The sequence below is a fragment of the Streptopelia decaocto genome (genome assembly GCF_964273445.1).
Source record: "Streptopelia decaocto genome assembly, chromosome: 1".
NCBI classification, from domain to species: domain Eukaryota; kingdom Metazoa; phylum Chordata; class Aves; order Columbiformes; family Columbidae; genus Streptopelia; species Streptopelia decaocto.
Genome location: NC_138663.1, coordinates 142,992,008 through 143,005,397, shown reverse-complemented (window position 1 = coordinate 143,005,397; position 13,390 = coordinate 142,992,008). Strand labels below are relative to the sequence as shown.

At 36.8% G+C, this 13,390-nt stretch overlaps 1 protein-coding gene across 4 annotated transcripts in view; it reads left to right on the top strand.

Annotated features, from left to right (window-relative positions):
- Nucleotides 1-6,927, top strand: part of CBLB (Cbl proto-oncogene B) — a 142,896-nt gene extending 135,969 nt beyond the window's left edge. For all 4 annotated transcript variants that reach the window (XM_082063206.1, XM_082063204.1, XM_082063205.1 and 1 more), the window contains one exon: nucleotides 3,667-6,927. In XM_082063206.1, the coding sequence (XP_081919332.1) occupies nucleotides 3,667-3,929 (263 nt within the window). In that variant the 3' untranslated portion in view covers nucleotides 3,930-6,927. The remainder of the gene's footprint in view (nucleotides 1-3,666) is intronic.
- The last annotated feature ends 6,463 nt before the right edge of the window (nucleotides 6,928-13,390 follow it).

Here is a 13,390-nt window from a genome sequence, read left to right as displayed (position 1 = left end):
AAGATCTTGGAGCTTTCTTAATGTCACTTAATAAGTACTTTTCTATCCGTATGTTTCCCACAGTCATCTTCTAAAACACCCATGTGTCAACCTTTACTACAAATATCATTCTAAATCAGCATGATGTACAGCAAGATATTCAATTAAATTTCAATTAAATGAAAACAATGTGATAGATCATGTCATACTCTTAATTGGAAAGTTGTTTTTACTGTGGTAGTAGTTCCATGGAACAGAACTGATGAGCTTCAGGATGAACTGATTCACCTTCCTCTATGCTTTAAAAAGACAGCGTAGAGATGTAGTTCTATTCAGAACTTCTGTTTTGCCATTTATTCTGAACTGATCAGTTCACATAGGAAATTCTTCATTTCAGCCCTTTTGTATGGTGATTCTTTGAACTAGCTGAAAAATCTAATTATAATTTAGCCACTGGCTTCCTAGGGTAGTATGGGGAATCCTTTAACTTCTGTGCTTCGATTTGACTGTTTTTAAGATTGCTGTCATGATGTTTAACTGAATTGTTAATATGTAATGAGAATTATATCCTAATTCAGCAACATATTCAGTATTGAACACTTAAGAAATAGTTCTCTGCTCTGCATCTAACTATCCCAAAGGCATGGTTTTTCAAAGTCCTTAATTACAACTTCTTAAAATTATTACAGTAAAAGCAAGAGGAGGAGATATTGCTAATAACATATTTTACCTAAGCACAGACAGTGGTACATGGGAAAGGTAAAAGAAAATTAGGCCTCCAATATGGATGTCTGTTGTATTTTACTGTATTTAGCGCTTCTTTAAGAAATTGATTAAAATGGCTAGATAAGTGTGTTTTTCTGCTCCCCGTTCGCTCATGTGGACTTAGTAAAGCACTTGCATGAAAAATCAAATTTTAGGATGTCCCATATTGTTTCAGGGTGGATTTCGATTAACCCTGAGGGGAAATAATGTGCCACAGTAATGCAAAATATGAAGATCATAACAGCTTGGTGGACCAATATGTGCAGTGACTCCTTTCTCACTTTCTCCATGCTCTGTCAGTTCCTCAGCGTAGATGTCCATGGGTGTGCTTTGTTCCTGTACCCCGGGTAGATGAGATGTAGCTGCTTGCTGCTGGCCTACAGAGGACCTTGCACAACAAGCCTTTCTCACTTGATTCTCTAATGCTTCTTAGTCTGTTGATGAAAGACCATGGACCACGCAGGAGAAGCAGCAAGGGAAGAGTAGAAGAGGGCTGTTTCACAGCAGAGATGAATAGGCAGTTGTCATCTTTACAGATCTCTTCCTCCCCCTGTGCCACAGAGCTCTCCCCTTACAGCTTTTCCTGTGCTTTTTAAACACTCATTACTTGAGTCTGTCTCTGCCTTTATACTAACCCAGTTCCTAAGGGTTGAATCTAGTGCTGAATTACAGAAATGTGAGTGATAGAGGAAGCTTCTTGCTGTAGAAACTGTTAATTGAATGCCACAATTAGAAAAGCTGTTTGAATTTTTAGGTAGGCATCTGCAATGGCTGAAACAACAGAGAGGATGGGAGGTTGGGAAGGAAAGTTCTCCTTAAATACCTCTATCTCAGTGTCCAGATGGACATGCAGCTTAGGCTTAGTATCTTTAAGCTCAGGATCCAATGTGATACCCAGCTTCAGCTAAGATTTCATATGGATGTGAAGATATTGAGAGAGATGTCAGCGCTTAAAAAATAATAATGGGAATCGCGTTAGAGGGAGCTGAAGGTTTTAAAGTATCTGTGCTACAGAGAGATGTCACTATAGTGAGAATAAAATGCCTATGCTGCAGATCTGCTGACAGAATTAAAAATGACCTCTCTAAATGATGTGATTGCTTAAAGAAGTTTGTTCGGAAGCTTCAGCAAAATGAAGGTTTTTATATAAGAAATAACTTCAGTTTTAAGCCTTCGGACTGGGTAGAGCAAAAAATCTCTCATGTAACACAGGCAGAAGGATCTGATCTATGCGGATCTTCTTTACTTCACGCCCAGGGGAAAATGTAAAGTTTGCAAATTAATATTGTTTCATCCTTTATAGAAATGAAGTCCATAACAAAATGTGCATATTGAAACAGGTAGAAATCTTTCTGAAAGAGAACTGTTTGATTTTAACATGATACACCATTCCTTTAAATACAAAGACTATTCTTCTGTTACAGTCTTGAGTTTTCTAAAATAAGTGATATGAGAAATTTGAACTTGTTTCTGATTTAGTTTTTAGTTATTAATCACATTTCCTGAGCTATAGTTAATTTCTCAAACCAGATCTTCCACACCTTCATAGGAAGTTTGGATCTGCTTCAGGTGTGTTTACTAGAATGTTCAGTGTTTATATAATTCTCTTCATCTTCAGAGAGAAAAAAAGTATAACAAATGTGAAAGATCCCTTACTATCTGTAAGCTGTGCTGTAACTGTTTGCAAGGAAAATAGGCAACGAAATTAGAAATTAATCTTAGACTCTTACTGTAAATTTTTAATCAGTCTTGTCCATTTGTTATGTGAATATCATCATCTTGCTAGAAGTACTATTTGCTTATCTTCTCTGAATTAAGAAATTGAATTAAAATTTATAGCAACACTCTCATCTGAATGCATGGAAACTGAGTTGAGAGAAAAATACACCTTGGCTATATTAATACCTGCACTAGTGTGAACTATTTTCATTCATCTGAAGTTTTAGGTGCACTCAGTTCAATCACAGTTCTCTCTCTCTCTCCAGTGTTGTGTTAAGGTAGAGTGTTATAACAGTGTTGTGGTTTAACCTGGCAGGCAGCGAAATGCGACACTGCTCTACTAGGAATACAACATTCTTTCATAATTAAAAAAAAATGTTTCTGAAGTACTTAACGCTGCAAAGCACCATTGCTGAGAGTGTAAGTAAACAGGAAGTATCACAGCCAAAAATTCCTCTAATTTATCTATCAAAGTCACTGTTAATAGAACTTCTTAGAACCCTTTTTGAAGGATTAAAGACTTTTTTTTTTTTTTAATACTTTGCTCTTGAAAGTGTTTTCTGCTCTCTGCCCACTTGTATTTAAGCTTCTTATTGTGGAATCAGTGAGGATAAAGAGGTTTCAGTAAAGTAGCAAATTTACTTGAGCACAAAACTCTTGACTCTGAAAAGATTAGCAAGTTTGAATATTAGATTTTTTCATCAACACATCATGATTCTTCGCGCCAGCGTTAACTGTGAAGGTAACCTTTCTATAGAAGATGAGGAAAAGCAATATATTTCCAAATGGTAACTGGAGAGGAAGGATAAAATTGTGACCAAACTTTTTTTAATGGGCTAAGGAAAAAGTTCTCATATTTTGAGACAATAGTGGAGAGCCTTTAAAATTTTGACTGGCTATTTTCACCATCTCTGCTGTTTTATCATAATCTCTTTTTCTTCGAGTTTTTAATAATTCAGATTGTAACCTGCATGTTCCTATCATATTAGTAAAATAGAATTTCAATAATTTATTTCCATTTTTGATGTTCTTGAGGAATTCAGATTCTGTCCAAATTTTAAAATGAGATATATGTGTGCATTAAACTACCTATTCATGTTTCTTTAGAATTTTACTTTTTAAACTCCTTCAGGAGGCTTGACCTAGAGATAACACAATTTAAAGCCAATTTATAATGATTTCTATCTCCTTTATTTAAAACAGATGGTTCACAAGCACCAGCCAGGCCCCCTAAACCACTTCCTCGGAGGACTGCACCAGAAATACACCACAGGAAAGCATACAGCTCTGATGGTTCCACGGAAAACGTGGATGCAAAAATTGCAAAACTTATGGGAGAAGGCTATTCCTTTGAAGAAGTCAAGAGGGCACTTGAAATTGCCCAGAATAATGTTGACGTGGCCCGTAGTATTTTAAGAGAGTTTGTCTGTTTTCCTCCACCAGTCTCCCCACGTCTCAATCTATAGCAACGTCACGATATTCTTGGAGCATTTGATTTCTGCACATACACGTGTGGATCACGAAAAGAGAGAAAGAAGAGAATGGAATATTTTTCTTTCATCCATAGTAGAAGGGTGTTTGTTTCCAGCCGCTTTTCAAAGGCTCCTGGCTGCTCCAATCAAGACTTATAAATATGCTGAGGCTTATGTATTTTTGCTAGCCATACTTTTATAAATCAGGGTTGAACTGACAAAATAATTTAAAGAAGTTTACTTCCCTAGAACTTTTTAATCTGTGAAATGCTTTTTCTTGTTTACAAGTTGGCAAGTTACAGTTTTCTAGTTGATGCCTGTATTATGTTCCTGTTCATATTCCCTTGTACTTGTGGTCAGTTCTGCTGTAGCATTCCCAACGGTTTCCATGCTGACCACCACATCAACTAAATCATCACTTTCCAGAAGTTCTGTGTTTGTTTCTCTTACAAGATGCTTTATTTGTTTTTTGCATTTCAGCTCATCCAATGCAAAAAGTACGTGGCCTTCACTACTGATTTTTTTTGTTGTTGTTGTTCTAAGATTCGTTTGCTTTTGAGGGAGAAAATATCTGAATGTAAAATGCATTACTCTGTCTATGAACTGCCTTTTTAAAGGTATTTTGACAGTAATGTCGGGCAGCTTTCTGTTTAACATGAATTTCATTACCTGTAGTCCTCAAGGTCTTTTATACACAGTTTCCAGAAAAATATCCCAACCAACAAATAAAACATTTCATGCAGCTGTAATATTGAGTTCTGACATGTAGAAGCTCTTTCAAATTCGAGTATTGCGAATGTTCAAAAAAGCCAAATGCACATGATAATACTGTTTTGATTACATACTAGTGGCACCAGTTTTCTATGGCCTAGGTAAACTGAGGCATGCCAGATTAGGATGAATATTTTTGAATCATATTGATGGTATTCAGGTAAATTCCAGTTCTAGTTTCTGTAAAGTAGAATGCGATTTATTTTCTGAGTGATTATCCTGTGATTCATTGTGGCTTGGATCTATTTGTATTAACATGAGAACTTTAAAGCTTTGATGCACTGTTAATTCCTAATGCTACTGTAGCAATATTTTTTGCAAATTTTTTAGTAACCTCCTCCTCTGTACACCTTGTTATTCTCAAGTATGTGTTTAATACCCAAATTAATTCACTCACTTTCCGGCTTCATAGTCGGAAATGCATTTTTGCTTTACGTGGTTAGTGATTCTCCAGGCTTTGACATTTTATCATGGAGCCCAAATTGATTCAAGCCAAATTAAAAATCTCCCCAATTTTACAAAGAGAGAAGACAACTCTGTTCTTAGTATACTCAAAGGTAAGAGTCCACATATTTCCAGAATAATTCTTAAGATTGCTGCTTTTTTTTTTTTTTTTTTAGGAAACGCTGAAAGTTTTGTTTTATTACTATTGAAAAGATAAAACCGTGCGGTTGTTAGAATATTTTTCATATTTTGTGACCAGTATATGAGAATTTTCACAGTGTGCTACACTGGGTGTGAGGTATATATTCATTGTTCCCTTTCAGCTGTGAGTGTGCAAGTGGTAAAAGTTACATCACTTACAGGATCAGATCTCAGCAGCCAATGCACTTGTTTTAAAGAATTTATTTTTTTCAAGGCAGCAAATGGCTGAATTGCAGGATTCAAAATAACCGGGAACACCCAGTGGGAATTACTGTGATGTCTCCAAGTCCATAATTTCATCAAAAAACTAATTCTTAAAAGTAATTCAATACATTATTTTGTAGCATCACAAAACACAACATGGGTATCATTAATCTGCTTCAGTGCTAAAAGATGATCAGCAGAATTCAGGGTATAGGGAAGGGCTTCTGTTTTGATTTAAGCAAATGATTCTGAGTTTATAGAAAAGAGAATTTGCAACTTCTTTTAAATGTTCATTCCTTGAGTACAGCTTGAGGTAAGTTATTGTCGAAGTACTTTTAGTTCAAATAAATATCTTTCCTCTGTTTTGGGGAGAAGTTTTATGTAGTCTTGAAACCTCTTGTTCATTAGCTTTGTTTACAACATCACTCTACCATTTTAGCTAACTCTAAATTCAAAATGATTCATACTATTAAACTGAACACTGTAATTGTACTGGAATTACTTCAATGATGTTCTAGCGTAACTGCCAGCATAGCAATGACGACAGTGAAAAAAGAAGAGTTTGCAAGGATGAGCAAAACAATCTGCAGGCTGAATTTTGAAATTTTGAATTGTAATGGAGAGCTCACTTTCTCATTTTTATGCAGCAGCTTACTACAACTGACAGCCTTATGTTTCAATTAGGGGCTGGAACTGCTGCCTGATAGATGAAGGTGTTTCATTTTTCCCTTATTTGTGGTTGTGACCACCAGTGACAACTATTTTATTTTTTTAAAAAAAAAGTTTGAGCAATATTCTGAGTGATGGCTTGAAAAGAGTTCCATTAATCTTTAAATGAGTGTGCTAATAACACTTGTAAATAGTGGAACGTGAAGAGTATTTCAAATCTGTTTTGGTTAATACTTTTAAATTCGAACGGAGTGAAATTGCTTTGCTAGAGTGTTGATGTTTACTCTGCAGGATTTAATAGGCTTAAAAGAAGTTAATCTGGCTACAGTCTAGTTCTCTAAACACATAGTTCTCTAAACATATTTTAACCTTTGAAAGACTTAAGGATTTGAGCCTGGCAGTGTGTTATGCACAGATATAACTTTAAGGAAGACTGACTTCAGGGAGAGTGCTTAAATGGACAAAGTTAGTTAAACTCAGAAACATGGACTATGATGCTACTTCCGATTAAGTGTAATCACAGGCTCTAGATCATCATTCTGATGTCTGTTGGTTTCACCTTTTTTCTCCTTTTGGCTAAATTACTGCATTTTAAGCAAATTGTCTGAATCAGAAGTTGAGCAAAGTAAGTGGGCATGAGCAGCATGAATCTCTTCCAAAGACTGAGTAGAAAAAACTTGTGATAAAATTATGATAAAATAAATGAATTTACTATGATAAGCCATGTTAATGGCTTGGCTGGAATGTTAAAATGGCCACTGGTAAAATTTGTTAATATTCACTATATCAAGGGTGCATCTGGCACAGGTTTTTTTTGTAATGTGAACTTAGGAAATTTTGTACCTGGATCATTTCTTCTGTTACATTTCTCTTGTTTTCAGCTTGAAGCTTTACTTTGCACTGATGACTCTGACCTGAAAGCATTTAGATTTGTCTCTTAAAGCTTGACAAATTTTGAAGCAAATGAGCACCGTATTCTAAGCAAATTCAGGTACTACCTGTTGACCTGGAATTTAGCGCTTTTAGGAGTGACTTCTTGAAAAAGGACTTCAGTAGCTTCCGTTTTGAAGGATTTTCTTTCAAATAACTGTTTTATCTGAAAATGCCTTTTATAAATTTGTCTAACGTGGCATACTTAGTGATGTGTTCAATTAATTTATATTTTATTCAACATTCTTTTAAAATTTTGATTATTATGTAAGCTCAAGTTCTTTATCTGTTCTTGTAAGGTATTTTATAAAGTTAATGTTAACAGAATGTTGAGTTGGTCTGTGATTTTTCAAGACTCTCTCTGTTATTGAATAGTATCATTTTTTATATACTGCTTTAGAAACGTAGCCTATCCTGTGCAGGAGTCTTAGAAACCATTGGGTTTTTTAAGCCACAAAAGTGAAGCTTTACTCTAAAAGAAGATGAATCATTGTATTGAGACAATCGCTTTATATCCCCGTACATTACTTTACTTCTAGATTTCAGTAGCAAAAATTTGTAAATTGGCAGTTATTTTGGAATGTGCATGTAATAGTTGTGTGGCAGAAAGATGATAACCATTAAATATTTAGGATCCAAAGTGGTGAGCATATAATGTGACTGTACATTAATTTACAGGATTTTTTTTTTCCCTGAAGAAAATTACAGTAAGTTCACATTGGTATTTCTTTAATATCCTGTGAATTTACATTCTCAAGCACTGTGCTCTTAATGTAAAAAAAAAATATTTTAGGAATGTAAAGCACTTTTTTCTGTTACTGTATTCCAGCTTTCTGAAAAATGTTTAGAAAATCCAACTGGTCTGCTATGCATGACAATGCAACTATTACTGTTTAAAAACCAAACACCATTTTCTGCAGGTCAGATTAGAGCCTCAGTTACAAGATTTTCCTGGTACTTTCTTCAGTCTATGTTAAATCCTTGTCTGTTATGCAGGCCACTAGTCGTCGTATTAAATAAGGAAGTTAAATGCTTAGTATACTTGCGCATAGCTATAGCTACCTATTTCTTTCATTTTTTCTGATGTGAAAGTCAGTTGTCACTTCATTGTGTTATAATCCAGTTTTAGCAGCTGGGTGCCCTAGGAATGTTTCAGGAATTTTTGTTTGATAGTCCCAGTCATTAATTCTGTACAAGGCACCTGCTTCCATTTGTTACTTGCAATGAGGTTTCATCAGGAAAATTACAAATTTAGATTTTTTTTTTTTCTTTTTTAAACCCTGTGTATTACTTTGGCACCTAAACATTCCATTTGTCCTTAGATGATTTTGTGCCTAGCAGAGAGGATTCTTATTAAAAGTAAATCTTAAATCCCACATCTGTTAGTCTTTAATCACAAAAGAAATCTTAACTTTGTGAAACTTAATCCCATAACCTTCGTGAACATCATAAATAATTTAAAGGCTGCAGCATAATATGAACTGTGAAAACACTGTTGCTTCCTAGACCTGCCAGAAACAAAAGGAAAAACTAATTGTATACTGGTCTTCTGACTCTGAAAATAATTGCATCTGTCTTGATCTGTGGAGAATCTACAACAATATTTGTTTGAATAAGTCAGCCTTCTTTTATTACAATAATCTACACTGTAGCCAGCAAGGTGGGAGAGGAGCAGAGAACTGCATAGGAGAAGATAATTCTGTCCTAACAATCCAAGCCCCTCTCTGCTGTTGGCATACAAGATTTAGCTGTTTTGTCCTACCTGGGTATCTGCTGCAAGTGAAGGAGTATTTGGTAAGATTACTCCAGTCTTCAATTCTGTGTCCTTCTCCAAGACATTTGCTAGAAGACATGTTGTTTTAGAACAGAACACCAGGGTCTCAGCAGCAGAGGGAAGTGTGGAATAACACTGCTCAGAATGTTTTTTTGGTGCTACCAAAACAACCAAAAGCTTCATAAGGATTTAAGTGGAAACGTTTCTGCTTTAAAGCTTATCAGCTTGGTTTTTGAAGTGTATGTATGTGTACCTGCTAGTCTGGTGGAGCACGGAGGGGAGAGTATTCCAGCCAGTTCCAGCCTGCAGAATTCAGACCCAGGCTGTGGTATTCACCTGTGCAAAATGTCTTCTCCTTTCGGATAGCTCAACTGGATCTGAATGTGCAGCATCATCAAGCTACTACACTCATGACAGGTGTGTCATCCAGACACTACTGTTTCCCATCTCAGCTTGTGACCATATGTGTTAAAAGGCAAGTTTTACTCCCTAGATTGCTGAGGAGGTACATATATTTACCCCCAAATTGGCAGCGTTTTTCTATATGTAATGATTAGGACACTGAAAAATTATAAATGCTCCTTACACAGCATAATGTAAATATTAGTTTTCATTAGATGACAATGCAATAAGTGCCTTAAGGAGATCTTGTCTTTTGTTCATTTGCTGATAGAATATCACTGAATTTCAAACGGCTGTACAAAGATAAGTAAGTCTACATCATCAACCATTCAGAAATACCTCAATGTAGTGGCTGGTGTAGCTTTCTGAAGCTATTACCTTGCTTGAAGATGTGACTTTCAGGTGTTTCCTCTTGAAGTTTACATCTTCATTACCAATTCAATATGGTCATATAAAATTCTTGGACCATTATTTCAAAATTTTTATTCTCTTTTCACTGTAGCTATGTAGGACCTTTACTATCTAGCCTCATACACTGGAATTCAAATTCTCCTGCTCTCACACATCCCAGCTTGGGCCCAGTTCAACCCTGCCTTTGTCCCACAAGTGATGCATCAATTCATATGCATCACTTCGTTTGCATCTTCATCTCCTCCTTCTGACACTGTATTTCCTCGTGTTCTTCACCCCAAATTTCTTCAGTGACATCAACCATCAACACATCCTTCATCTCCGTAATGACAGACACTACAGTTTCCCATCTCAGCTTGCAACCTCGTCTGTATTTTCTTACGTACTCCCTCATAAGCATTTTGCTAGTTTTATCTGTCTCAGTCATTCAGATTTTCTGTGCCATATCCAAATGGACCCTGTGAACACAATCATCCAAAATATTCAGGATTCTATGAGAGCGCCTGTTTTCTCTGTTAATATCATTGGCATTTTTTCCTGTTCCCATCTCAGCATGCAAGTATGCTCTTGTGTTTCATGATCTGTTTGTCAGGGACGGAGATGAAATCCACTGCGTATTTAAGCAGATCCTTTCTGAGGTGTGAAAATAAACTAATAAAGACATCCTCTCCTGGTAACAGTCCTTGTGTTTGAGATGGCTTGTGTCTCAATATGAGAGTTAAGAGGTTTCTCCAATAAGTGTTTGTAGCTTGGAAAGTCACAATTATATTTAATTACTTCTAGCATTCAGGTGCGGGTTGAAGGGGGAAAATGGATACATTTTGTAAGACATATCACTGAAGTTGGGAAGTCACTTGCAGATAAAGGTAACTGATTACCATGAGTGGCCAGGATAAAAGATTGTCTCTACATTTGATGTCAAAGAATTTAGTATCATGTAGCTTGAAAATTCTTATACAGTAAAGGTAAAAACGCAACATCTGAGTGATTCCACCAATGGCCCCCAAAAGACATTCATTCTTCATTCATCAAGTAACCTTGCCCCCAGGTTCGTTGTGATGATGATAATTTTGTAGGTTTTTAGGTGAACCAATATTTGTGAGCGTGGCTGTAGACAGAGAGCTCCTGGTGGTGGGGTGCACATTGTAGTTTTCCCCAAATCTATCAGGAATGGACACGTTTACATGAGGTCTCATACAAATGTAGACTACCTACACGGAAGAGATCCTCTGGAGAAAAAAACAGCTGGATGCTGAGGGAAGGGTTCGGAATTAATAAGCTGAATGAGCAAAGTAGTGGTGAAGGTTGTGTGTTAGAACCATGATTTATTTTGAGGGAGCAGGAATAGTGTAATGAAGTGGGAGGGGATGGGGGTGAAGGGGAAACGCTGAAAGTTTGAATCAGGTGAGTGAAGATGGGTAGAAGTTGGGAGCAAACAATAAAAAGCAGGAAAAAAATTCTGACACCTTAGAAAAATGTTTAAGTGTTTCAGAGTCTGGGTGGAGGAGGGAATTTGAGCTGTAGTGTCCAAGGGTGCACTGAAGTGCGGGAAATCTCACCATGTTTGGGGCACAGCATAGTCACATGAAAAGGGCATTATGTGTCTGCATTTATCACCCCTAGGTGACCTGCACTACAGTTTACACCCTTTAGTTTTTTAGTTTTTACCCTCATGCTGCTACTCTTCACTCCCACCTTGCTGTGGTCTCTGGCACAGCTCTGAAATTCTATGTGGCAAACTGCTCAGTCGGTTCTCATAGCAATATTTTTGTGCCAGTGGTTTACCATGTGGTGGTTTCCAGGCCCTGCAAGGCTTTTCTGTATGTTTTGAGGTTTAGTTCTAGCAAGAAGACTATTAGCAATAAACAATGCTGGCTTGGAGTTAAACAGATTTGTCTTCAGGCACTGGCATCCTTTCCTTTGGTGTGTTGGTGTTGCTGAGTAAACAGTCTCGGAGATTGTGAGGAAAGGCAGAGTCTAAATTGTATCTGTGCTTTGTTTTTATGATGTTAGATACTGGCTGACCAGGGCAGCGCTGCAGGCAGTGAACCTGCCAGTGAACTGGCTCCTGGTTCCCTTCTTAACCACATCCCATAACACCTCCTGATGGCCTGAGACCAGATGAACATGGTCTGTGGCTTCATTCAAAGGTGCTGTGGGTATGCCTGTTGACTTTTCGGTGGCTGTGTAACTTGTTGTATTCACGTGTAGTGCCATAAGCATAATGCTGTAAAATTCATCCTATCCTGAAACCCCTGTCATTTCCACACTTATTTAGTGGTTGATATAATTTGACTTGAGAAGTATAATACACAAGGTTCCTGTGGTGGGGTGCACAGGAAAAAGGTTAATTTCTTGCTAGTGATGAATTCAGCGCTGTGGACTAACGGCTAATACATGGAGGCTCCTGTTGATGTACGAACTATCTTAGCAATGTGGATTGAGTTTTCTTGGTTGGTTGAGCTGCAATTTATTTTTCAGTCATCTGCCCTTATGGGACCTTGTCCTATTTGTACTGTATCATCATTGTGTTTAAGCACTCTCCATTACAGTAATATCCACACCTCCTGAGACTGCCTGGTCTTCTCCCTTTCAAGACTGTAGTAAAGTCTGTCGAGATGTCTGTATGGGGTGTGTGGAGGGGAACTGGTTGGCTGATTTGTTAGTAGCATGTGTTTGTAGGATGAAAGGGATTTCGGGTGAAACATTGATATCTTTAGTTATTTTTTTTCAAGATAATGGGTTTTTTTGTGGTGGAAAAACTTCTCGGTTTTTTTTCGAAGCTATCACACATGCCTTCAAAGAAAGGAAAATGCTGGTACTCTTTTCCCTTGTTTTTCAAGTTATGCATTGAACAGTGGCTTTGACGGAACCACATATTCTCCAACTATGTTTTTCCTCTTTGATTAATCAACAACTAAAAAAATTTCTGCTCTTTGTGTAGTTTCTGAAATGATGCCAACCTGCTGATGTTTGTTCAACATTTTGACTGTTCTGTATGTCTTGGTAGTAAGTCATTGGCAACAGGGTAGAATGGTTTATCAGAGGAAATGGGAAGGAGGGATGTGACAGAGGTAGCTGTGAAGGAAGAAAATGAAAACAGATGAAAAAAACACTCTTAAGGAAAAAAAAAGGAAGAAAGGAAATTGTTCTTTTGATGAACATTCTTTCACTAGAAGTAAATGAGAAATGTAAGTAACATCATTAGCTAAAACACAGATGATGGCAGATAATACAACTTAATAGTTTTGTTTAATGCTGCTTTAAATTAACAGCAAGTCAGACAGAAAGAATGGGCCTTTCATTTGTTGTTTATATCATAACAAAAATATGTTTAGTTAACATCCAAGATTAGAAAATACTTATACAATTAAGTGGGTTTGAAAATGGTAGTGAGAATGTTCACCAAATCTTGCAAATGAATGGACTAAGCAAAGCAAACCTCATTGTCATTTGGCAGTTTTGTATCAGAGCCCAGTTCAGAGATCCTGTTAAATCTAGGAAATGTTGGGACCTTACTACAGCAGACCACTTCCTCCCAAGTCTTGGGAAGGCTCATAATACATGTAGGAAATATAGTGTCTTTAGTTTGGGGCTGGAATGGTGTGTTACAGGAACGTCATTTTAAGCTTTACCCAGCCATATAATT